This window comes from Physella acuta, unplaced genomic scaffold (genome assembly GCF_028476545.2).
Source record: "Physella acuta isolate Inbredline_101_S28 unplaced genomic scaffold, ASM2847654v3 ptg000583l, whole genome shotgun sequence".
In the NCBI taxonomy this organism is placed as follows: Eukaryota; Metazoa; Mollusca; class Gastropoda; family Physidae; genus Physella; species Physella acuta.
Window position 1 is genome coordinate 197,501 of NW_026732102.1, and position 24,519 is coordinate 222,019.

The window sequence follows — 24,519 nt, forward strand, 5'->3', positions numbered from 1 at the left end:
CAACGGTAAGTCTAGCTGTACACACACAGACACACACACACGCACACACACACAAACGCACACATGCACACAGACACACACAGACAAGACTTCAACAAGTACAGGATATGTAGCATCGACGGTAAGTCTAGCTGTACACACACAGACACACACAGACGCACACAGGCAAACATACAGAGACACATACACAGACACACACACATACACACACACAAACAAGTATGACACACGTAAGACAAAAGTATGACACAAGTATTATACAAGAATGACAAAAGTATGACGCAAGTATGAAACAAGTTTGACATATACACGTGAAACAACACAACCTACTACATCATCATGTGTAGAATGCTATATTTAAACTTTCGTATAATTATACCATTAACAATTTTATAATCGTATAACCATGCAATAAAACTACAAAAACAATTATAATCATAAATCCTGCATTTAAACAATCAAACAAGCATAAAAACGAACATTCATAGTAATGTACAGTAATGCTCTCAAACAATCACACAATCAATAAAACATTTCTATATCATACAACATAGCAATCAATCATACAATTATAATACTAAACATCACTATAATCCCACAATCATACAAGCAGATTATTAAATATTCTTATAACAATTCAGTCATACAATCAAAAGGCAGAACATTACACAGTCATACAATTATACAGTGCTTGTTGACAAAAACAAATTATTAGAAATGACAAACTCACGGCATGCTATTGCACGCGGGTTATCAGGTGTCCTTGAACTCAAGACGGGGGACGTGCTACAGCTGAGGACCTCTGACCCCCACACGACCGTCAGGCTGGAGACCCACAGGAGGTCAAAGTTCAGTCTGGTATTGCTGCAACCACACAACCCACAAAAACCCAGGGGGAAGAAAGAAAGGAACAATAAGAACAAGAAGAAATCTGAGAGTGGCTAAGACTGAATCTAACCTGAGGATGTTTGGTCAAATGACACAATTTAAACTTGTCTATTACTGAACAGATGGTTTTAACTCCAATTTTAGGTTGTTCTTTTTTTTCGAGAGTAATACACAGTTGAGTTCTAAAGCCACCAAAGTATCATGACAGAACTAAACAGATGTTCCATTGTTCCATTTTACCAAGTGATTAATATAGAATTTTTAGCGTTTACAAACCTTTGAAGCTTTGTTGTGAACATTTTTTAAAACTGGAGTTAAAACAGTCTGATTCTGGGGATGCTATATACAGGGGCGTAGCGAGGGGGGGGGGCGGACCGCACCGGGTGACACCATTTAGGGGGGTGACACCAAGGCAAAAAATAGCAAAATATACAGAGAAAAACTTGATGGGGGAGGCAAATCGAAAGTTTGAGGGGGGGGGGGGGTGCAAATCGAAAATTTGAAAGTTTGTCCCCGGGAAGGGTCGCTACGCCTCTGGGGGGGGGGGGGTGACACCATTAGGTGCCGCACCGGGTGACACCCGACCTCGCTACGCCACTGGCTATATATATATATATATATAAATATATATATATATATATATATATATATATATATATCTGAAAAACCTGTGATACTATTATTGTGTTTATTTCCTTTCAAATGAATTCAGTTTCTGATATTTAATTATGTGTTTTGTGTAAGTGCTTTTGTTATCAGTTCCTTGTTGTTTGTTTTTTAATACATTTTTCTGTACATATGTTAGCTAAACGAACAAATATTACAGAATATTTTCAAAGTTGTGTAAATATGTACATACGTTTATTGCATATTTTCGCGTTGTTTTTGTTTTATTTGATTGATTAAAATTTGAATAAAAATACTCATTTTTTTGAGTCATTTGTGTTATATTAAAATTTAGTGTCTGTTTATATTTACAAACTGTCATTTAAAAAGTTTTTTTAACTTCAATTGATAAGATTTACAGTAACACTTGTGATAAAATTTTTACTAGATAAACTTTTAAAGGGAACGAATTATATCTCTGTACTTGTTTACATATTCCCTGTGAACAAAAAGTTTATCTTTTAGTTTAACAACAGTCGTTTATTATATTTAACAACAAACATAGAAAATATTTTTTCAGGAGTAATAGTATTGATGTGATTGCATAGGTCACTTCAACAGGTGAACTCCGCTTTATGGAACCTCAGGTTCGAAAACGAAACTTGGCTTGAAAATAAGTAAAACAGATTCTTTCATTTATTTAAATATTAGTATTACTAATATAATTTAAGCGGCACAATTGTCAAACTTTATAAATAACTTTTAAATGTTTAAAACATTCTGGTGCTAGTTAAGGCTAGCAATTATAGCAATAATTAGACAATTATTTGTAAAACCACTCTACCAAACCCTAATTAATTAATTAATTTGCTGACAGCAATTTGTACCAACAGCCTTCCATACCCCTCTTCGTGGAATGTATTGCTCATGTGTTTGTATCAGTGGTCTCAGCTTGTAGTAGATCTATAACTTAACTATAAGACACCTTGTTTCCAAAAAATACTAAACAAAATATTTAACCTTAATAAACTTTCACGAAAATCATTATTAAAAATCAACATTTGACCTTAAATTTTCACAAAAATCATTATTATAATATATATATATATATATATATATATATATATATATATATATATATATATATATATATATATATATATATATATATATATATATATAATATTTCGCAAGATTTATTAAAAAATTAGTAGAATAAAAGCAGTTTTATTTTACGTTTAATTTTTCACGAAACTCCTTCTATAAAAAATATTTCACGAAAATTATCCGTTAATTGGCGTTTATTTTTCACGAAAAATTATAATTTAAAACATTTATTGTTTATAATTAATTCAGTACACTAAGAAAACCCCACGACCACTTCAAGTAAAGAAGCTAACTCGTTTCTCATTAACCCAAGCTATTAATAGAACTAATTATCCAATCATTTTTTAAGAAAACCTTTTAAGACAATGACCGGCTTGACCTATATCCCCTTACCTCGTCCAAAACAAAACACCAAACGATATCCGGTTACGTCGACAAGGTCAGTCGTCAAGTGCAGTTGTTAGACCCCCATACAGACGACACATATCCTGCTTCACGCAACAAGAAATAAACCTCGCACATTTCGCGAAAATCTTCAAAGCAGGAAGTTCATATAACCATATCCGAGTTGGTGCTTATAAAAAAAAATTGCATGTAATTACAAATCTGAGACAAATTTTCGCGTTATATTTTTGTGTGGGTGTTTTACTGTAACCGGAACTTACACATTTTACGAACGTCCTTGAAATGATTTGTATAGCTACAATAGTTACAGTTGTCTCAATACGTTTTGAAAGACTCCTATTACCATCAATTTCACATAAAATTTCGGCAAAAAGTATCGAGCATTTCCTCCAACCTCGTCACCATCCTCTAGACCCGTTGGTTTTTTTTATCCTCCCAAGTGCACTGTATAGGGCTTGTAAGTCTACGGTCTCGAAATCTACTCGCTGGCAAGTACGAGAACGAGAAGTTGTGACCTACTTACAAGCCCTATTACCTACTTCGGTTAATCCTCCCTAGTGCATCCAATCACCTGCTTTAGATATGATAGGCACTTAGATCAGGGTTCCGAACTCCTGACTTTTAGGTTAGCGATCGTTCTTTCGATAAACCGCGCCATTCCCGCAGTGCTAAAAATGAAGAGTACGTTTTAGGTTTGAACAACGTGACTATATTGTACAGCTAACCAACATTTAACAATATTTTGATTTTTCTCTTAATAATTAGTGGTGGACCACACCCAACCCTACATAACAGTGTAGGTACACTTAGGCTATGCATTAAAGATGTGGGTACACCCAGGTCCCACATAAAACTGTGGGGTACACCCAAGCTCCACATAAAAGTGTGGGGTACACCCAAGCCCCACATAAAAGTATGGGGTACACCCAAGCCCCACATAAAAGTGTGGGGTACACCTAGCCCCACATAAAAATGTAGGGTACACCCTAACCCCACATAAAAGTGTGGGCTATAACCTAGCCCCCACATAAAGTGTGGGGTACACCCAAGCCACACATAAAAATGTAGGGCACACATCAAAGTGTGGGGTTCGCCTAGCCCCAGATTACTTAATCCGTCAAAATACAGAAACACCTGTCACGTTTGGAGATGGGTAGGAAAGTGAACGTGACCCCTAGACAAAAACTACTCTAAACCCCCAGTTTTATGTCCATGTACCGCATTGAACTACTCTAAACCCCCAGTTTTATGTCCATGTACCGCATTGAACGTAACGTGAATACGCCATAAAACGATGAAAGCTGGAGCTACGACCATTGGACCATAAAAAACCTGGAGATAAAAGCATTGGACCATAATAAAAGCTGTAGATAAAAACATTGTACCATAAAGATATAGGACAGTTCCTCGCTTCAAACACAGTTCTAAAGAAACAGAGCCCTTCTGTAAACCTTGTAAGTAGTCCTACACGATTTCCGGGTTGACTGTTTTCATTTGGGCTCGAATATCACGGTCACGTGAGATCTATATTTAGCCCAGCGATCAACAGACCAGGTGCAAGAGTTTATCAAGCAGTCACCTGTGTGTATGTGTTTGTGTACACGTGTGTGTATGTGTATGTGGTTACGGTCTGGCTAAGTGCCACCAGTTGGTGTGGAGTAGAATGTGGACAGGTGGAGCCACGCAACAGATCAGCTGGCAGTCGTACGGTAAGTTCTTTCTTTTTTAAATACATCTTGAAAAAAATATTAATTAGACTTTATTTAGATTCTAAAATTTATTTCGCTGTTTTTACAGTATAGCTATACTTTATTTACATTCAAAACTTTATTTCGCGTCTTTATAATATACCTAGTTTGCATTTAGATTCTAAAAATTATTTCGGTGTTTTTATAACTAGACTTGATTTATATTCTAAGATTTATTTCGCTGTTTTTACATTATAGCCAGACTTGATTTAGATACAACAATTTATTTCGCTGTTTTTACATTATACATAGATCTAGACTTAATATTTAAATTTAACAATGTGTTTCGCTGTTTTTACAATATAAATAGACTTTATTTAGATTCAAATAAGTATTTCGCCGTATTTACATCATAGCAAGACTTGACGGATTTAAAAAAAAAATTTTGCTTCGTTTACATCGGAAATTGGTTCTTACACTTACTTAAATGTAGGGGCGATAATGTAATCTAGATTTTACTTTTTCAAAAAGGAAATATTTTGTATCATCATATTACAATTTTAGTATGCTTAGCAATGTACAGTGATTTCTGCGTTACTTGAGCATTGTAATTCAAATTTAAAAACAAAGCATAGTATTGCTATATAACTCAAATCGTACAAGCTCCACAATTTAAAAAGACGGTTATGCCCCCTGCTTATGAGTACTTGAACAGTTTACGTAAAAACAAGTACATTTAAGTTAAACTCGCTTTAATTTTTTATTATGATTGTAATCTTACTTTTTTAGAATAATTAACAAATAAGTATTTATTTGTATATATATATATATATATATATATATATATATATATATATATATATATATATATATATATATATAATATGTTTGTGTAACTATGTACAGATATATGTGAATATATACACATAATATATGTATATTTATATGTTTATATATATATATATATATATATATATATATATATATATATATATATATATATATATATATATATATATATATATGTATGTATGTATATATGTATGTATAGGTGTATGAATAGGTGTATGTTGAGTATTTATCAGTATGTAAGCCTATTTATACATGTGAATAAATATTATACTTGTTTAATCTGCAACTTGTGTAGAAATATCAATACAATATTTTCTAATTCCAGAAAGTATGTAGGCCGTATCTGGATCCTTGCTACGCCACCCGTCTCCCGTTATACCCAAGTGCTCGTGATTCAAAAGCTAACCTCGTTTTGATTTGTGGGTAGCGCAAAAAAATATAGCAATGGACCCAAAGTTGATAGATTGTCAAAACTCCTTCAGGGACTTGACTAGAATGGTACCTGGATCGAACCCCACTGGCACTACATCTCATGAACAAAGTTTGTTTAGAGATGTATGTTTGGTTTCTAACGGAGAGTTTAGTCCCAACGCTGTAAATGGTGTCCAACATAGAATTTGCTCGATGTGTCAAAGGAATCTGACAGGCCAAACAGCTAGACAGACAGACCGGCAGAGAAGACAGACAGACAAGAGAAGAGACCGGTCATTCGTCCACACGTGGAGCTGGGTAGTGCTGGTGTTGGCATCACTGGTTGTTTGTCTGGTTGCCATGGTGATTTGTCTGATGATGTCAGTCAACAGGCTGCAGCAGAAGGTTCTGGATATACAGCAGCATTGTCAGGTCAGTCGGGTTGGCGGTTTGTGTTGGTCATTGGGTTGTCGGGTTGTGTTGGTCATTGGGTTGTCGGGTTGTGTTGGTCAGTTGGGTTGTCGGGATGTGTTGGTCATTGGGTTGTCGGGTTGTGTTGGTCATTGGGTTGGCGGGTTGTGTTGGTCATTGGGTTGTCGGGTTGTGTTGGTCATTGGGTTGTCGGGTTGTGTTGGTCAGTTGGGTTGTCGGGTTGTGTTGGTCATTGGGTTGTCGGGTTGTGTTGGTCATTGGGTTGGCGGGTTGTGTTGGTCATTGGGTTGTCGGGTTGTGTTGGTCATTGGGTTGGCGGGTTGTGTTGGTCATTGGGTTGGCGGGTTGTGTTGGTCATTTGGGTTGTCGGGTCGTGTTTCTCAGTTGGGTTTTCGGGTTGTGTTGGTCAGTTGGGTTGTCGGGTTGTGTTGGTCAGTTGGGTTGTCGGGTTGTGTTGGTTGGGTTGTCGGGTTGTGTTGGTCAGTTGGGTTGTCGGGTTGTGTTGGTTGGGTTGTCGGGTTGTGTTGGTTGGGTTGAGTTGGTTAGTTGGGTTGTTGGGTTGTGTTGGTTGGATTGTCGGGTTGTGTTGATTGGGTTGAGTTGGTTAGTTGGGTTGTTGGGTTGTGTTGGTCAGTTGGGTTGTCGGGTTGTGTTGGTCATTGGGTTGGCGGGTTGTGTTTCTCAGTTGGGTTGGCGGGTTGTGTTGGTCGTTGGGTTGGCGGGTTGTGTTGGTAGTTGGGTTGTCGGGTTGTGTTGGTCATTGGGTTGGGGGGGGGTTGTGTTGGTCAGTTGGGTTGTCGGGTTGTGTTGGTCATTGGGTTGGCGGGTTGTGTTGGTCATTAGGTTGGCGGGTTGTGTTGGTCATTGGGTTGTCGGGTTGTGTTGGTCATTGGGTTGGCGGGTTGTGTTGGTCGTTGGGTTGGTGGGTTGTGTTGGTCATTTGGGTTGTCGGGTTGTGTTGGTCAGTTGGGTTGTCGGGTCGTGTTTTTCAGTTGGGTTTTCGGGTTGTGTTGGTCAGTTGGGTTGTCGGGTTGTGTTGGTTGGGTTGGCGGGTTGAGTTGGTTAGTTGGGTTGTTGGGTTGTGTTGGTTGGATTGTCGGGTTGTGTTGATTGGGTTGAGTTGGTTAGTTGGGTTGTTGGGTTGTGTTGGTCAGTTGGGTTGTCGGGTTGTGTTGGTCATTGGGTTGGCGGGTTGTGTTTCTCAGTTGGGTTGTCGTGTTGTGTTGGTCAGTTGGGTTGTGTTGGTCAGTTGGGTTGTCGGGTTGTGTTGGTAAGTTGAGTGTTCGGGTTGTCGGGTTAAATTGTTCAGTTGAGTTGTCGAGATGTGTATCCTAGTTCGAGAGCTTTGCGTTGCCTCTATATATTTCCTTATAGGTTTGCCACGAAGTATTTACCACTTGTATTGCCCAGTTACTTTGCCTCTTGTCCTACTTAAAAAGGCGCCAAATTGTACCCTACACTTAGCTAAAATACCTCTTTAAAGTATTGTTTTTTTCCCTATCAAACTTTATCACCACAAAGTTCCTGTAGTTTTCATATTTAAAGAACCGTTTTGGCTAGGCGTTGCACTAGCCTTAACAACCTCAAAAAGTCTAAGAATTGTTTTAAATTCCATATGCGCGGAATTTTAACCTATTAGCTTACCAATCACTATTATATCACTAGACCAAATCTACTTTGAAGAGGTATTGCTATAGAAATACATATTTTCTATACATTATGAAAAACTGTTTTTAATGTTCACAATTCTAGACTCGTTTTTTTTTTTACTCCAGCTATTTTGTAAACTAATTTTTGTGTTTTCTCAGCTCAATTAGTTATTTTTATTAAAACTAACTAACTTTTAAAACATTAATTTAGTATTTTTTTCATTTGAAGTCAAATAGTTTTTTTTTTATTAAAGCTAATTAACTTTGTTTCTCAACAGCGCCGCCCACAAGAGAAACATCTAGTGCTTACAGATACAAGAACACAAAGTCTTAATCACAATGGTACACACACGTCACAATACTCCCATACAGTCCTGGATAATTCTCAGCTAGTCAGGAAACCTGCGAACTTCTTAGAGGTGGCCAAATTGTCAGAGTCTTTTAGGGAAGTGGCCAAAAGGTCAGAATCTGTTGGGGAATTGGCCAAAAGGCCAGAGTCAGAAGTGGCCAAACTACTTTCTCGTCCCGTGAGACAGTCAGGTAAAGGCAAGGGTAAAGGGAAGGTCAATGGCAGCTGTACCAACCAAGCGACCATCTTAAAATTCTGCGACACGTACAACCGCAAACAGGAAGGTAATTATGACAATTATTTTTAGCAGTACAAAATATTTGATGCTCGTAAAAAATATGATAATACTTATAAATGTTGAATAAATATTGAATAAATGCAATATTCTTATAACCTTTTTTTGCTTATTTTTTATCCTTTCGAAAAAAATAAACTGAATACAATCTCGCTTCCCATACAGAACATAACACGACAACACTTTCAAGGTTTCTTTCAGACATTTTCCCTTCTACGGTGTGTGTGTGTGGTGGGGCGTGGCATGAAACTTCCGGGAATGTTGCATTTTAAACTATTGGGCACTTTTTAAAGCTTTACATTTTCTATGTGAACATTATTGTTTTCTATTATATCCGTGGGGTAGGGCGGTAGACGTGCTCTGGAGAGGGCGATGCCCAACACGAGAAGTCTGAAAGAAACTCTGGACATTATACGATACACAGCACTACAATACAATATCATTTACTTCACATTTACCTCATATTTAAATTACAAATCATTATCAAAGTTCAATCGCACTAGAGTTGAAAACTTTTTTAAACTTTATTTCAGCACCGGCGGTATGTATTCCAATTTTTCACATTGGTTTTGTTTGAACACATGGATTGCAATTTGATTTTATGAGCTTTAGAATGTAAATTGATGCTCAGCTTTTCATTAGGCGACATAATAAAATGGCAAACATAGGAATAAAACCAAAACTTGTTTGTCTGTATTGTATTTTAAATGCTTTATTTTGTGTACCATAGTATAGGAATAATCGAATTACAATATTGCCTCGGTTATCGAATGTTTCTGTGAGAGTACGTTCTATGGAGTAAGTTCGTTCACTGATATACGACAGTTTGAAAGAAATTTTACGACAGTTTGAAAGAAAGATTTTACGACAGTTTGAAAGAAAGATTTTACGACAGTTTGAAAAAAAAATGTATGACAGTTTGAAAGAAAGATTTTACGAGAGTTTGAAAGAAAAAATGTATGACAGTTTGAAAGAAAGATTTTACGACAGTTTGAAAGAAAACGACAGTTTGAAAGAAAGATTTTAATTTTGTTTCAGTCTGTGGAGTATTTCGCTAATTTCTACGATCACTACAATATAAGTGATTTCATAAACAGAAGTAAGTAGTGCATTGCTACTGTTAACATGATTAGAGGGGTTGCTACTGTTAAGATTAAGGAGAGGGGTTGTTATCAGTTATCAGTCATAAAAAAATTCATAATAAACGTTTTAATAACAAGCTTTTATGTAATAATGCACTAAAAAGTAGAAAATAAATTATACACAACTATTTAAATATCTATAAAGAAATACCATTGCGCGCCTATTGAACGTGATGACGCGCTATTGAACGTGATGACGCGTGTGGAGTAGTTGGATAGAAATACCTACTAATTTGGTCAAAATTTTAATTAATTCATAAAAAATTAATTAGGCATCCAATTAAGCCACATTTAATGTCACGGTGCATTGTCTTCATGTCTTGACCCACGTTCCAACTAAGAACCCTATCTGTCAGTTAGAAGTGCCTGCTATTTCGCTCGGCCGTTTAGATCTAAATGACGACTGACGACAGACAGAGGAAGTGAGTTAAATAAAAGCTTGTAAAAAAATCATAAAAAACGTTTTAATAACAAGCTTTTATGTAATAATGCACTAAAAAGTAGAAAATAAATTATACACTATTATTTAAATTACTATAAAGAAAAGCGTGGGTCACTTTAGTACCGATTGGATACCTTTACTAATATTTGAGAAGAGACCCACGCTTTTCTTTATAGTAATTTAAATAATAGTGTATAATTTATTTTCTACTTTTTAGTGCATTATTACATAAAAGCTTGTTATTAAAACGTTTTTTATGAATTTTTTTTCAGTACTTTACATGTTTTATTTACAATAGAGTTACATGACTAAAAACCATTGCGCGCCTACTGAACGTGATGGCGCAGCTATTGAATGTACCGTGATGGCGCAGCTATTGAACGTGATGACGCGTGTGTGTGGTTGGCTAGACATGCCTAATAATTCGGTCCAAATTTTAATTAATTAATAAAAAATTAATAAGGCATCCAATTAAGTCATATTTAGTTTCAGATTGCATTGTCTTCATGTCTTGACCAACGTGCCAACTGTGAATCGTATCGGTCAAGTAGAACTGTCCGAATTTTCACTCCTGCGTTTCTATCTAGACTGACGACTGACGACAGACAGAATGACGAGGAAGTGAGTTAAATAAAAGCTTGTAAAAAAAAATTCATAAAAAACGTTTTAATAACAAGCTTTTATGTAATGATGCACTAAAAAGTAGAAAATAAATTATACACTACTATTTAAATTACTATTAAGAAAATCGTGGGTCACTTTAGTACTTTAGTACCTATTGGATACCTTTACTAATATTTGAGAAGAGACCCACGCTTTTCTTTATAGTAATTTAAATAGTAGTGTATAATTTATTTTCTACTTTTTAGTGCATCATTACATAAAAGCTTGTTATTAAAACGTTTTTTATGAATTTTTTTTTCAGTACTTTACATGTTTTATTTGCAATAGTGTTACAAGACTAAAAACCATTGCGCGTCTATTGAACGTGATAGCGCAGCTATTAAACCTGATTGAACGCGATGACGTATGTGGTGTGGTTGGATAGACATGCCTACTAATTCGGTCCAAATTTTAATTAATTCATAAAAAATTAATTAGGCATCCAATTAAGTCAAATTTAGATTCAGATTGCATTGTCTTCATGTCTTGACCCACGTGCCAACTGTGAATCGTATCGGTCAAGTAGAACTGTCCGAATTTTCACTCCTGCGTTTCCATCTAGACTGACGACAGACTGTCGACAGACTGTCGACAGAGGAAGTGAGTTAAATAAAAGCTTGTAAAAAGGAATTCGCAGATATGTTATTTTAAATACGCATTTGCGGAGCTACAAAATGTTTGGTTTCGTACTATTATAATTGGAATAAATTTACAGTTTAGTTTTCTAAACTTATAAATATAGAAACACTGTGATTGTAAGAAATGTTTTATTTGTTGTAAGCAGATACTGAATGCTTTATAGACAAAAATCTTCCACTAAGTCCAAAAGTTTGCCAAATGGCTACAATGAAGTATGAAAATGCCAGTAAGTTACAACCGTTGTGTTCTGTTGCTTTCATTGTGATACTAGCCTTGAGTTTTAAAATTCACATAGGCCTACCTAGAAAATTTCCATTCCTAAAATCTATTAAATTTAAATGTAGATGCCTCCAATCATCGAACGTGATTCGTTATACGAACTCTTAATCGCTGGCTCAGCTTGGTTGTATATCTAACGCTAAAGCTGACGTTTAACTACGTGGCCTAGTGCTAGCCCGAAAGTCTCCAGTTCAAATCCTGGTTCAAATCTCATCAGCTCTGATGGGTACCTAACTCACGTTGGGAAAAGTAAAGGCAGCTGGGCATAGTGCTGACCACACTATCCCTTTATATGGGATGAACATGAACTCTACTTTATCGGCCCAATGGATCGTTAGGTCTAAAGAGGATTCTTTACTTTTTTTATGTTCACGCTGAGGCGTAGCGACCATTCCCGGCGCCCGGGGACAAACTTTCAATGTGGCGCCCCCCTCGGGAACAACCTTTCAAATTTCAATTTGCAACCCCCTCAAACTTTCAATTAGCACACCCCTCCCCCATGTATTTATAATATTTATAATGCAAAACTGCAGCTAAAATGAGATTTTAATTTGTTTTTACAACCCATTTTGGCGCCCCCTTACTGTCGGCCCCGAGGACATATGTACCCCCCTCCCCCTCGCTACGCCTCTGCGTTCACGTTTACTCGCATGTTTTATCGAACAGGCTCAGCACTAACGCTGTACAGGGCCAATAGCTCCATGTCGGATAACCGTACCAAATTGGTGGAGCTGACTGACGAAATCAATGGCGTCTTTACCGTTAAAAAATCTGGGATTTTTATTATTCGTTTGGAGGTAAGCTCTTTTTTTTTTTTTGTAATCTCGATGAGGGACGGCGTGGTGATGTGGTAAAGCGCTCATGTTGCGAGGTTTTCTTTAGACTCGTGTCCGTATATAGTACAGAGTCTACTCAGCTATAATGAGTACCTAACCTGAACCGGAATATTAGACTACTTGTCACTGAGGGACGGCGTGGCCTAGCGATAGAGCGCTTGACTGCTAAACCGAAAGTCTCGAGTTCGAATCCGACTTTAAGTCAGTAGAACGTCCCTGAGTTCACCCAGCTCTGATGGGTACCTAAGTTACGTTAGGGAAAAGAAAAGGCAGCTGGGCATAGTGTTGACCACACTATCTCTTCATATGTCGAGGTCATAGACGAAGGTGAACTCTACTTCACTTTTCCCATGAAAAGGAAAAGGGAACTCTTTGATACTCACTGCATTTACCGATTTCCCTGAAGCAGTTGTACTCCCTTTACATGCCCTGTAGCCCACACTACTTCTACACTCGTATTGTCCCTAGGTGGTATCTCCACTCGGGAAATGTTTCAAACACAGTATAGAGCCGCACTGGTGTCACTTCTCTCCCTTTGTTGTTGTTGTTTGCCTGTCGTCCCTACTGGGACATAGGCAGCTGACAAGAGCTTTCCAGACGTCTCTGTCCAGGGCTAGTCTCTCCAACTGTCACTTCCCTCCCTTACACCTCTCTTTAGTTGTCCATAGTTGGACCCCCCCCCCCCCCCCAATCTCCTTTACTAATTTCTGGGTAGTCAGAGGCTCATAGACACCGTGTCAGAACAATAACAACCTAGGACATAGCATCGTTTCTAATAGGCTCCAGATATCGACGAATTGCGAATGTCCTACGCTTAACTGATCTAACAGTTTCATAACGACTCAAAATCATTTGACGTATCACACCAAGTTATTTAGATTTTTATAACAACAATTTTACGTCTACAAATAGATTATTTACAGTATTATGGCAATAACATGACGTCTACAGAATAGTATGAAGCTTTAGCACCCATAACATTAATTTGACGTCCATGACAAAAATGTACCGTCCACACAAAATATTCGGCCTCCATAACAATTTGACGTCACTAACAAGATCTTGACGTCCCTAAAAACATCTTGACGTCATTAAAAACGTCTTGACGTCTCAGATTATCCTGGTGGACGAGGACTTCAACCACTCTGTTGGAATCTTCCAGAACAACCTGCCCACCCTGGCATGTCGCAGGGGTGGCTTCTACTACAAGTACCCCAGCTCCAACACCAACGTGGACGTCACACGCTTCAGGATATGCACCATAAATGGTACGTTTAACTCCTTTTAACAATGGTACGTTTCATCTCTTTTAACAATGGTACGTTTAACCCCTTTTAACAATGGTACGTTTAACCCCTTTTAACAATGGTACGTTTAACCACTTTTAACAATGGAACGTATAACCCCTTTTAACAATGGTACGTTTCATCTATTTTCACATGTAGCAATGGTCAAATGACCTTCTGTGAGTTTAAATAACGAAATGAATCCACTACTTGTATTGTATTCATGATGTTTAAGGTCGACTACCAACAATTGATGTTAAAACTAAGTCCAATAGCTCATAAGTTCTCATTGTTTCTCAGAATGATATGGCCATATACCATAATTCAGTAAATATATTCCGTAATTCCTAAATAAAATTACCATATTTCAATAGTACAAAATCCCATATTCCTTTAGTATAAAAGCACATATTAGCACGATGTAAAATCCCATAATTCCTTAGTAAAATATCTCATACTAGCTCAGTATATACACACATACTACCTAAGTAAAAAAGTCCATATTACCTCAGTATAAAATCCCATACTACCTCAGTATAAAATCCCATACTACCTCAGTATCAAAATTCATATTTCCTCAGTATAAAATCACATATTACCTCAGTATAAAATCCCATACTAACTCAGTATAAAATCCCATACTAACTCAGTATAAAATCCCATACTACCTCAGTATAAAATCCCATACTACCTCAGTATAAAATCCCATACTACCTCAGTATAAAATCCCATACTACCTCAGTATAAAATCCCATACTACCTCAGTATAAAATCCCATATTACCTCAGTATAAAATCCCATACTACCTCAGTATAAAATCCCATACTACCTCAGTATAAAATCCCATATTACCTCAGTATAAAATCCCATACTACCTCAGTATAAAATCCCATACTACCTCAGTATAAAATCCCATACTACCTCAGTATAAAATCCCATATTACCTCAGTATAAAATCCCATACTACCTCAGTATAAAATCCCATACTACCTCAGTATAAAATCCTATACTACCTCCAGCATATAACTCCCCCAAGCTAACCGATCTATTTTTAACTTTCCAGGGGTTCTCGAGCTAAAGACCAACGACACCCTACAAATTAAGACAATAGAACCCCACACAACCGTACGCTTTGACCCCAAACCCTTGTCGGTATTCAGGCTGACTCTACTGCCTCCTTCAACAAAGAAGGGCAAAAAGGTTTAGTGTTGGGTAAAGTCATTTGTGCTGACTTTGTCATCAAATCTACCAAAACAGAAGAATTTATGTAGTTAAAGTCATTTGGGTTGACTTTACCACTAAACTTACCAAGAAGTAATATAATTTTTATCTTTCAACTGATCTAACTACCGAGATCAACATAGAAAAAAAATGCTCTCCCAACTCTTTCAACTATGGGAAAGTGGAATCACAATCTTGCAGTCTCATCTTCTGTCACAACATTTGAATTAACTTTTTAACCCACAATCAATTTGAAATTACGTAATTTAAAAGAAAAACAGTTTACTTAATTAGATGTGTTGATTGATATAATTAATTTTCTTTAAGTTGTGTGTTTTTATTCACGGGCTGACTATGTTCATTAAAAAGTTAATGAACATCCAAGTTCACGACTTAGTAATTAGTTATTACTATTGTTTAAGCAATGTCTGCTCCTTTTAAACTTAGATAATAACTACACATTGTATTTGTATTGCAATTTTTAAGCTTCTACTCAATCTCATACTTGTTTTCCCGATCTCATTGTTACATGTAGTTACCTGATGGTTGACGATGTTAAATAAGAAGTATCATATCGATTAATGTTAGTCGTATTTTAAAACATTTATAGCGTTTATAGTATTGGGCTAGACTCTAGAAGAACTCGGAGCCAGTGTTTCTTCCAGACTTTTTTCTCCGGGGGGGGGGGGGGGGGGGGGCACTTGAAATTTTCGGGGGGGGGGGCAGTAGACTTTCTTCGGGGGGGGGGGGGCGGACACTGGTAAAAGTATATATTTTCTATATAAAATATATAAATTTCATTTCGTTCGGGGGGGGGGGGCGGACACTGGTAAAAGTATATATTTTCTATATAAAATATATAAATATCATTTCGTTCGGGGGGGGGGGGGGGGGGGGGGGGCTTCGCCCCCTCCGATGAGATGCGTGGAAGAAACTCTGGCCGGAGCTTAGAGCTTCGGGGTATAAAAGTCGAGAGTAATCACCGTTCCTGCCAAAGACACATGGGGCAGATGAAAAAGAGCTCATCTGTTTGAGTGACCTCGTCATATCCAAAGGGTAGTGTGGTCTGCACTATGCACAAACGTATTTCCCTAACGTGAGTTCGGTACTTATCAGAGCTGGGTGGACTCAGGGTCATTCTACTGACTTGAACCCGGATTTAAACTCGAGTCAAGCTCTCTACCGCTAGGCCACGCCGTCCCTACATGAATGATACTATTAATAAAAGGAATACGTTTACAAGAGAAAAAAACTACGATTCAAAACTTTTTAAAACACCTTATGCTTTACTTTTTTAATTTAATCAATGTAGGCAATTTATTAAGGGGGTCAACTAAGTTCAAAATTACTTTTTTCAAAAAGAACAATTTTACTGATAGAACACTTTCAGTGTGTGCAGATAGACTTAAATATCCCTTATAAAATTTTTAAAAAATAATTTTTCGCATATTTTCACCTTTTTTGTTTGTGGTTAGGGGTCTACAGAGTAAAAACGTGACCCCACAGAAATACGTGTTTTTAAAAAAACTTCTGTAACTAGGAACTTCAATCTGTGTATTTTTACTTACAGACATTATAAATTGTTCGCAAACTGTCACTTTTCGGTTTCAGTTACCACTAAAAAAAATATATTTTAACTCACATATCACTTTTCTCAAAAACTTTATCGTTATTATTTAGCTTGTTCACCTCTAAGCAAGTACACAAAGTTTCATCACAATCCAACGAACACATTTTAAAAAATACAAAATGAAACAAATGGTATGCGTTAAAAAAATTATTTTCCGAAAAACAGAAAAATAGGTTTAATTTCAAATTTCTGATAACAGGTTAACATCACAAGAACAAAACAATACATATTTTCACAAGGCACTTCACCTGTGATATAGAAAACTTGTATGTAGCTTGTCGAATTTAATGTACATGAGATTGTTTAATCAACAAGGTATGTTTCAAAAATGGATCAAAGGTTTATAAGCATTGTGTGTTGTGGATTGGTTTTTTGTTGTTGTTTTTTCAACGCAATAAAGCAATTATTTTAAGAGTAATGTGTTTTTTTTTTTGCTCTGTTGACCGTCTAAAGCCTTGTGTGTTAACCATATTATGAAGTTTATCTGTGTTAACATTATGAATTCTCGGTCTGATATAAATACTAAACCTGTTGAACACTTTTCGACAAACTTCACCTGATTGGCTGGAAAAAAAAGAGAATTTCAACCAATCGTAAGCCGCAAGTTTAAAATAAATCACGCGACAAACCACGTGATTTCAACCAGCAAATAAATTTCGAAGACAAAAACAAAACAGCAACATAAATGCATTTTAATATCTTATTGCATAGATTCAGTGAGCAACATTTTTTTTTACCATTCCAATATTTCAGTTATTGTTTTAAAAGGTAGGCCTATATACAAACTCAAATAACAAAACTCCAAATAACAAAATTCCAATTAAACTTATTCCATCACAACATCCATTTATAAACACACAAAAAAAATTTTGAATGAATTCCCACTGATCTCCATCATAGTAATCATAAGTAGTGTGTAACAACCAAGAAATGCCATACAAAACACATAATCAAATCACATAGACAACCATCTTTAAATAGACGCACTCACAGACAGCAGTGTTGAGAATGTTCGCGAACAGGAAGTCTTTAAGTCAGACACAAAAACCGGAAGTTAATAAACTACCCGGTGTAATTCTCGCATTGGTAATAGACATTACCAATCATTACATTTTTCTACCATTACAGATCCAATTATATTTGAAGTCGGAATAGTACTCTAAGTTTGCTCTAAATTTTTCTATTATTTAAGATACCATTAAATTTAAAGTCGGAACATAACTCTAAAATTGCTCAAAAAGTGTCTTCCGTAAAGATACCATTATATTTGAAGTCGGAATAAAACTCTACAATTACTCTAAAATGTGTCTAGTATTGAAAATATTATTATATTTGAAGTCAGGATATAACTCTAAAATTACAAATACACAAAACCAATTATAACATTAGTCTAACATTGAAGATACAGTTATTTCCGAGAATCGGATAACAACTATATCGATCGACTATTCGACGATCATTTAGCTTATTAATTAGTCATTGGTTTATTAATTAGTCACATACAGACGTTTAAGATTGGTTTGATATTAAGGTTAGTCTTATAATTAAAGCTATTGTTATAAATAATGTTTCAATTTTCTATTAATATATAGATCTAGTTACATCATAGTAATAAACGTAAAAATTTAATTCGTTTTAAAAAACTCTAGTTTACAAAAGAACTCGCTGTCTTCGTTTAAGAATCGCAAGGCTTAAATTAGACCAATATAAAATACACTTCCCTAAACTCTAAAAATAAAAGCCAAATAGTTTGTGAACGAAACACCTATTACAAAATCTCCAGGAACGCTGATGTATTTAATTTAACAACACTAAACTATACTCAGAGGCGTAGCGACCCTTCCCGGCGCCCGGGGACAAACTTACGATTTGCACCCCCCCCCTCGAACTTTTCATTTGCACCCCCCTCAAACTTTCAATTTGGCGCCCCCCCCTAAGGTCGGCGCCCGGGGACATATGTCCCCCCCCCCCCTCGCTATGCCTCTGACTATACTAGACATAAATTTCTGTCCTCAAAACTCAGGAAAAAATTAAAACTTAAATGGGAAATCCCCAGTGACGTCATCACACGGGGTCAAAGGGCGTTCGCCGCGGCCAGTTCCACTGTTGTAGGGTGTCTGTGACGTTGCACGTTGCCATGACGACGGTCTGTTTGTCCGGGGTCAAGGCCACACAGAGGTCAGCTTCCAGCAGCTTGATTGTGTTTTGCTGGATAAATATAAGAAAAAGTTTTTAGCTAGAACATTGCCATTAGAACATGGCTAGTAGAACATGGATGTGATATGTGACGTCACTATAACTTACAGGTGTGTAGACCCACTGGGCTTTGGTCCCGTGACAAAAATTCGCCACAATTTGATTGGTTGATTTATTGTAGTCAAGGCAACCGTTGTCTCGGCGGATTTGGCTTTCTTTACTTAGGAAGAAATGCTGAAAAAAAAGTGAAAAGGATATCTAAATACTACTAAAACTCAAGTTTGTTTACATGTTTGAATATTTATTTGTTTGTTTTTTTGTTTGTCTGATTGGCTACTGGAGGGAATCTGCACTACGTGTAGAGCTGTAAAATAGTATGTAGGTAGAGAACAATTTTTGTTTTCAGACAGACTGTTAATCACAAATTTATTTAAAGACGATAATTAATTTATTGATTTATTCATTGGTAGATTAACCACATTAATTTTAAAAGTTTAGAAAAACGACTTTACTTTGAGTGAATAGTGAAGTCACATGATTTGTTTACTTTTTACATCAACAATGGCGGCTTCTATCAAAGAAGATTGTGTCCCATTCCAATGTTTAACGCGTTCTAAAGCTACTTTTCTGTCGGCTATAACTTTAACAATACGTCCGTTTGCTGTTTTTATTACGTTCCAACACTTATATCAATTTTCAACTGTCTTTTTCATTTAGTTTTACAATAAACTTCTCTAGATCTACAGATCAGCTGTCGAAGGAAGAAAAAGTTATGAATCTAGATCTAGATCTAGATTCTAGGTCACTAGACTTTACGTAAATTCTAGATCTACACTTAGGCCTAATGTAAATTATACATCTAGAATCTATTTCAGACCTTCATTATTTAATATAAATCTTTGTTTGTTTAGCTATGCAATTGGCTAATTTAAGATTTAAAAATTTAATTTGAAAGTTACTAGACTTAGATGTAGATAGGGCCTATGCGCGTAAATCAAGTTGCATAAGGAGACACATAGTATTAACTTATAGCACACAAAAACATCAGTGACGTCACGAGTCTAGACAGCTAAGTTGTTAGTGTAATAGGCTTTAATGCGGGTGGCACGGGTTCTATACATATAACGTCAACGTAAAAAAAAATCAATTTTGTTTTAGATGTGAATGATACATTTGACTATCTGAACTTGGTGGGATACAGGGCAGGTGAAGTAGAGTTCATCTGTTTCGTTGTCCTAAGCATATGAAGGGATATTGTGGTCAGAGACATGCTCGGCTGGAATCGTTTTTTAAACGATAAAAACATGTTGTCTGAGACTTGGCGGGACACTGGGCAGGTGAAGTAGAGTTGAGTAGGTCACCTGTGACGTCATATATGAAGGGATAGTGTGACCTATGCTCAGCCGAAATCGGTGTTTTTAAAAGATAAAAATCGTCTTTTTGAATGTGGGGTCTGGTTTTTTTGTGACGATAAGTGACAGACATGATGTTAATTATGGATGACCCCCGAAACCCACAGTTATCCAAGGGATGACCGGGTAGGTCTAGTTTACTTTATAGGGTACCACCGGTTTCCTTGGTGGATAAGTGCTGAGATCAAGCTACTGGTATAACCTTTTTAACATTCCAGTGAATACCACTGGTCTTCTGGCTGTAGGCCATACACTAAGATGGTTCACACACTTTTGACTGTCGTAACTTTTGTATTATACATTACCAAAAATTTAAGCTACGGAATACTAAGACTTTTAGCTCAGAAGTACTAACAATTTTAAGCTCAGATCTACCAAGACTGTAAGTTCTGGGGTGCCAAGATTTTAAGCTATGTACATCAGGGACAAATCGCTTGAGTTCTAACAGCCACTACCCTACCACCTCTAACAGCCACTACCACCTCTAACTAGACAGCCACTACCCTACCACCTCTAACAGCCACTACCACCTCTAACTAGACAGCCACTACCCTACCACCTCTAACAGCCACTACCCTACCACCTCTAACAGCCACTACCACCTCTAACTAGACAGCCACTACCCTACCACCTCTAACAGCCACTACCCTACCACCTCTAACAGCCACTACCCTACCACCTCTAACAGCCACTACCACCTCTAACTAGACAGCCACTACCCTACCACCTCTAACAGCCACTACCACCTCTAACTAGACAGCCACTACCCTACCACCTCTAACAGCCACTACCCTACCGCCTCTAACAGCCACTACCCTACCACCTCTAACAGCAACTACCACCTCTAACAGCCACTACCCTACCACCTCTAACAGCCACTACCACCTCTAACAGCCACTACCACCTCTAACAGCCACTACCCTACCACCTCTAACAGCCACTACCCTACCACCTCTAACAGCCACTACCCTACCACCTCTAACTAGACAGCCACTACCACCTCTAACAGCCACTACCCTACCACCTCTAACAGCCACTACCGCCTCTAACAGCCACTACCCTACCGCCTCTAACAGCCACTACCCTACCACATCTAACAGCCACTACCACCTCTAACAGCCACTACCCTACCACGTCTAACTAGACAGCCACTACCCTACCACCTCTAACAGCCACTACCCTACCACCTCTAACAGCCACTACCCTACCACCTCTAACAGCCACTACCACCTCTAACAGCCACTACCACCTCTAACAGCCACTACAACCTCTAACAGCCACTACACTACCACCTCTAACAGCCACTACCCTACCACCTCTAACAGCCACTACCCTACCACCTCTAACAGCCACTACCACCTCTAACAGCCACTACCACCTCTAACAGCCACTACCCTACCACCTCTAACTAGACAGCCACTACCCTACCACCTCTAACAGCCACTACCACCTCTAACAGCCACTACCACCTCTAACAGCCACTACCACCTCTAACAGCCACTACACTACCACCTCTAACAGCCACTACCACCTCTAACAGCCACTACCCTACCACCTCTATCAGCCACTACCCTACCACCTCTAACAGCCACTACCCTACCACCTCTAACAGCCACTACCCTACCACCTCTAACAGCCACTACCACCTCTAACAGCCACTACCACCTCTAACAGCCACTACCCTACCACCTCTAACTAGACAGCCACTACCCTACCACCTCTAACAGCCACTACCACCTCTAACAGCCACTACCACCTCTAACAGCCACTACCCTACCACCTCTAACAGCCACTACCCTACCACCTCTAACAGCCACTACCGCCTCTAACAGCCACTACACTAACGCCTTTAACAGCCACTACCCTACCACCTCTAACAGCCACTACCACCTCTAACAGCCACTACCACCTCTAACAGCCACTACCACCTCTAACAGCCACTACCCTACCACCTCTAACAGCCACTACCACCTCTAACAGCCACTACCACCTCTAACAGCCACTACACTACCACCTCTAACAGCCACTACCCTACCACCTCTAACAGCCACTACCACCTCTAACAGCCACTACCCTACCACCTCTAACAGCCACTACCCTACCACCTCTAACTAGACAGCCACTACCCTACCACCTCTAACTAGACAGCCACTACCCTACCACCTCTAACAGCCACTACCCTACCACCTCTAACAGCCACTACCACCTCTAACAGCCACTACCACCTCTAACAGCCACTACCCTACCACCTCTAACAGCCACTACCCTACCACATCTAACAGCCACTACCCTACCACCTCTAACAGCCACTACCCTACCGCCTCTAACAGCCACTACCACCTCTAACTAGACAGCCACTACCCTACCACCTCTAACAGCCACTACCCTACCACCTCTAACAGCAACTACCCTACCAAACAGCCACTACCCTACCACCTCTAACTAGACAGCCACTACCACCTCTAACAGCCACTACCCTACCACCTCTAACAGCCACTACCCTACCAAACAGCCACTACCCTACCACCTCTAACTAGACAGCCACTACCCTACCACCTCTAACAGCCACTACCCTACCACCTCTAACAGCCACTACCACCTCTAACAGCCACTACCCTACCACCTCTAACAGCCACTACCACCTCTAACAGCCACTACCCTACCACCTCTAACAGCCACTACCCTACCACCTCTAACAGCCACTACCACCTCTAACAGCCACTACCACCTCTAACAGCCACTACCCTACCACCTCTAACTAGACATCCACTACCCTACCACCTCTAACAGCCACTACCACCTCTAACAGCCACTACCACCTCTAACAGCCACTACCACCTCTAACAGCCACTACCACCTCTAACAGCCACTACCCTACCACCTCTAACAGCCACTACCCTACCACCTCTAACAGCCACTACCGCCTCTAACAGCCACTACCGCCTCTAACAGCCACTACCCTACCACCTCTAACTAGACAGCCACTACCCTACCACCTCTAACAGCCACTACCACCTCTAACAGCCACTACCCTACCACCTCTAACAGCCACTACCACCTCTAACAGCCACTACCCTACCACCTCTAACAGCCACTACCCTACCACCTATAACAGCCACTACCACCTCTAACAGCCACTACCACCTCTAACAGCCACTACACTACCAAACAGCCACTACCCTACAACCTCTAACAGCCACTACCCTACCACCTCTAACAGCCACTACCACCTCTAACAGCCACTACCACCTCTAACAGCCACTACCCTACCACCTCTAACAGCCACTACCCTACCGCCTCTAACAGCCACTACCACCTCTAACAGCCACTACACTACCAAACAGCCACTACCCTACCACCTCTAACTAGACAGCCACTACCCTACCACCTCTAACAGCCACTGACACCTCTAACAGCCACTACCACCTCTAACAGCCACTACACTACCAAACAGCCACTACCCTACCACCTCTAACTAGACAGCCACTACCCTACCACCTCTAACAGCCACTACCACCTCTAACAGCCACTACCACCTCTAACAGCCACTACCCTACCACCTCTAACTAGACAGCCACTACCCTACCACCTCTAACAGCCACTACCACCTCTAACAGCCACTACCCTAACACCTCTAACAGCCACTACCCTACCACCTCTAACAGCCACTACCGCCTCTAACAGCCACTACCGCCTCTAACAGCCACTACCACCTCTAACAGCCACTACCACCTCTAACAGCCACTACCACCTCTAACAGCCACTACCCTACCACCTCTAACAGCCACTACCCTACCACCTCTAACAGCCACTACCACCTCTAACAGCCACTACCACCTCTAACTAGACAGCCACTACCCTACCACCTCTATCTAGACAGCCACTACCCTACCACCTCTAACAGCCACTACCACCTCTAACAGCCACTACCACCTCTAACTAGACAGCCACTACCCTACCACCTCTAACAGCCACTACCACCTCTAACAGCCACTACCCTACCACCTCTAACAGCCACTACCGCCTCTAACAGCCACTACCACCTCTAACAGCCACTACCCTACCGCCTCTAACAGCCACTACCCTACCAC

The 24,519-nt window shown here is 38.9% G+C and overlaps 3 protein-coding genes across 5 annotated transcripts in view; 2 read left to right on the forward strand and 1 right to left on the reverse strand.

The window, feature by feature from the left end:
• The window catches only part of LOC131947136 (uncharacterized), a 10,762-nt gene extending 9,492 nt beyond the window's left edge, over positions 1-1,270 (forward strand). The window contains exon 9 of the mRNA XM_059308246.1: positions 758-1,270. Within this exon, the coding sequence (XP_059164229.1) occupies positions 758-945 (188 nt within the window). The 3' untranslated portion in view covers positions 946-1,270. The remainder of the gene's footprint in view (positions 1-757) is intronic.
• A 3,311-nt stretch (positions 1,271-4,581) lies between these two features.
• Positions 4,582-15,862, forward strand: LOC131947116 (uncharacterized). 2 transcript variants are annotated; one of them, XM_059308218.1, is made up of 10 exons: positions 4,582-4,715; positions 5,872-6,389; positions 8,317-8,498; positions 8,529-8,671; positions 9,216-9,223; positions 9,721-9,781; positions 11,714-11,794; positions 12,514-12,644; positions 13,798-13,951; positions 15,033-15,862. In XM_059308218.1, the coding sequence occupies exons 2-10, from the start codon at positions 5,991-5,993 to the stop codon at positions 15,173-15,175; spliced, it is 1,302 nt and encodes a 433-aa protein (XP_059164201.1). In that variant the 5' UTR covers positions 4,582-4,715; positions 5,872-5,990; the 3' UTR covers positions 15,176-15,862. The 2 variants fall into 2 exon arrangements, with proteins under 2 accessions (XP_059164201.1, XP_059164200.1); XM_059308217.1 differs by having other exon boundaries at positions 4,583-4,715; positions 8,317-8,671.
• A 2,934-nt stretch (positions 15,863-18,796) lies between these two features.
• LOC131947118 (polypeptide N-acetylgalactosaminyltransferase 5-like) overlaps positions 18,797-24,519 on the reverse strand; it is a 36,334-nt gene continuing 30,611 nt past the window's right edge. For both annotated transcript variants that reach the window (XM_059308225.1, XM_059308224.1), the window contains exons 13-14: positions 19,125-19,250; positions 18,797-19,028 (exon numbers count right to left, since the gene is read on the reverse strand). In XM_059308225.1, coding sequence (XP_059164208.1) covers positions 18,885-19,028; positions 19,125-19,250 — 270 coding nt within the window. In that variant the 3' untranslated portion in view covers positions 18,797-18,884. The remainder of the gene's footprint in view (positions 19,029-19,124; positions 19,251-24,519) is intronic.

Coding starts and splice junctions, on each gene's coding strand:
- LOC131947116 (XM_059308217.1), top strand. CDS start 5,991: ATGGACCCAAAGTTGATAGATTGTCAAAACTCCTTCAGGGACTTGACT. Junction 6,390..8,316: donor ATATACAGCAGCATTGTCAG/GTCAGTCGGGTT, acceptor GTTTCTCAACAG/CGCCGCCCACAAGAGAAACA. Junction 12,645..13,797: donor TTTTTATTATTCGTTTGGAG/GTAAGCTCTTTT, acceptor TTGACGTCTCAG/ATTATCCTGGTGGACGAGGA.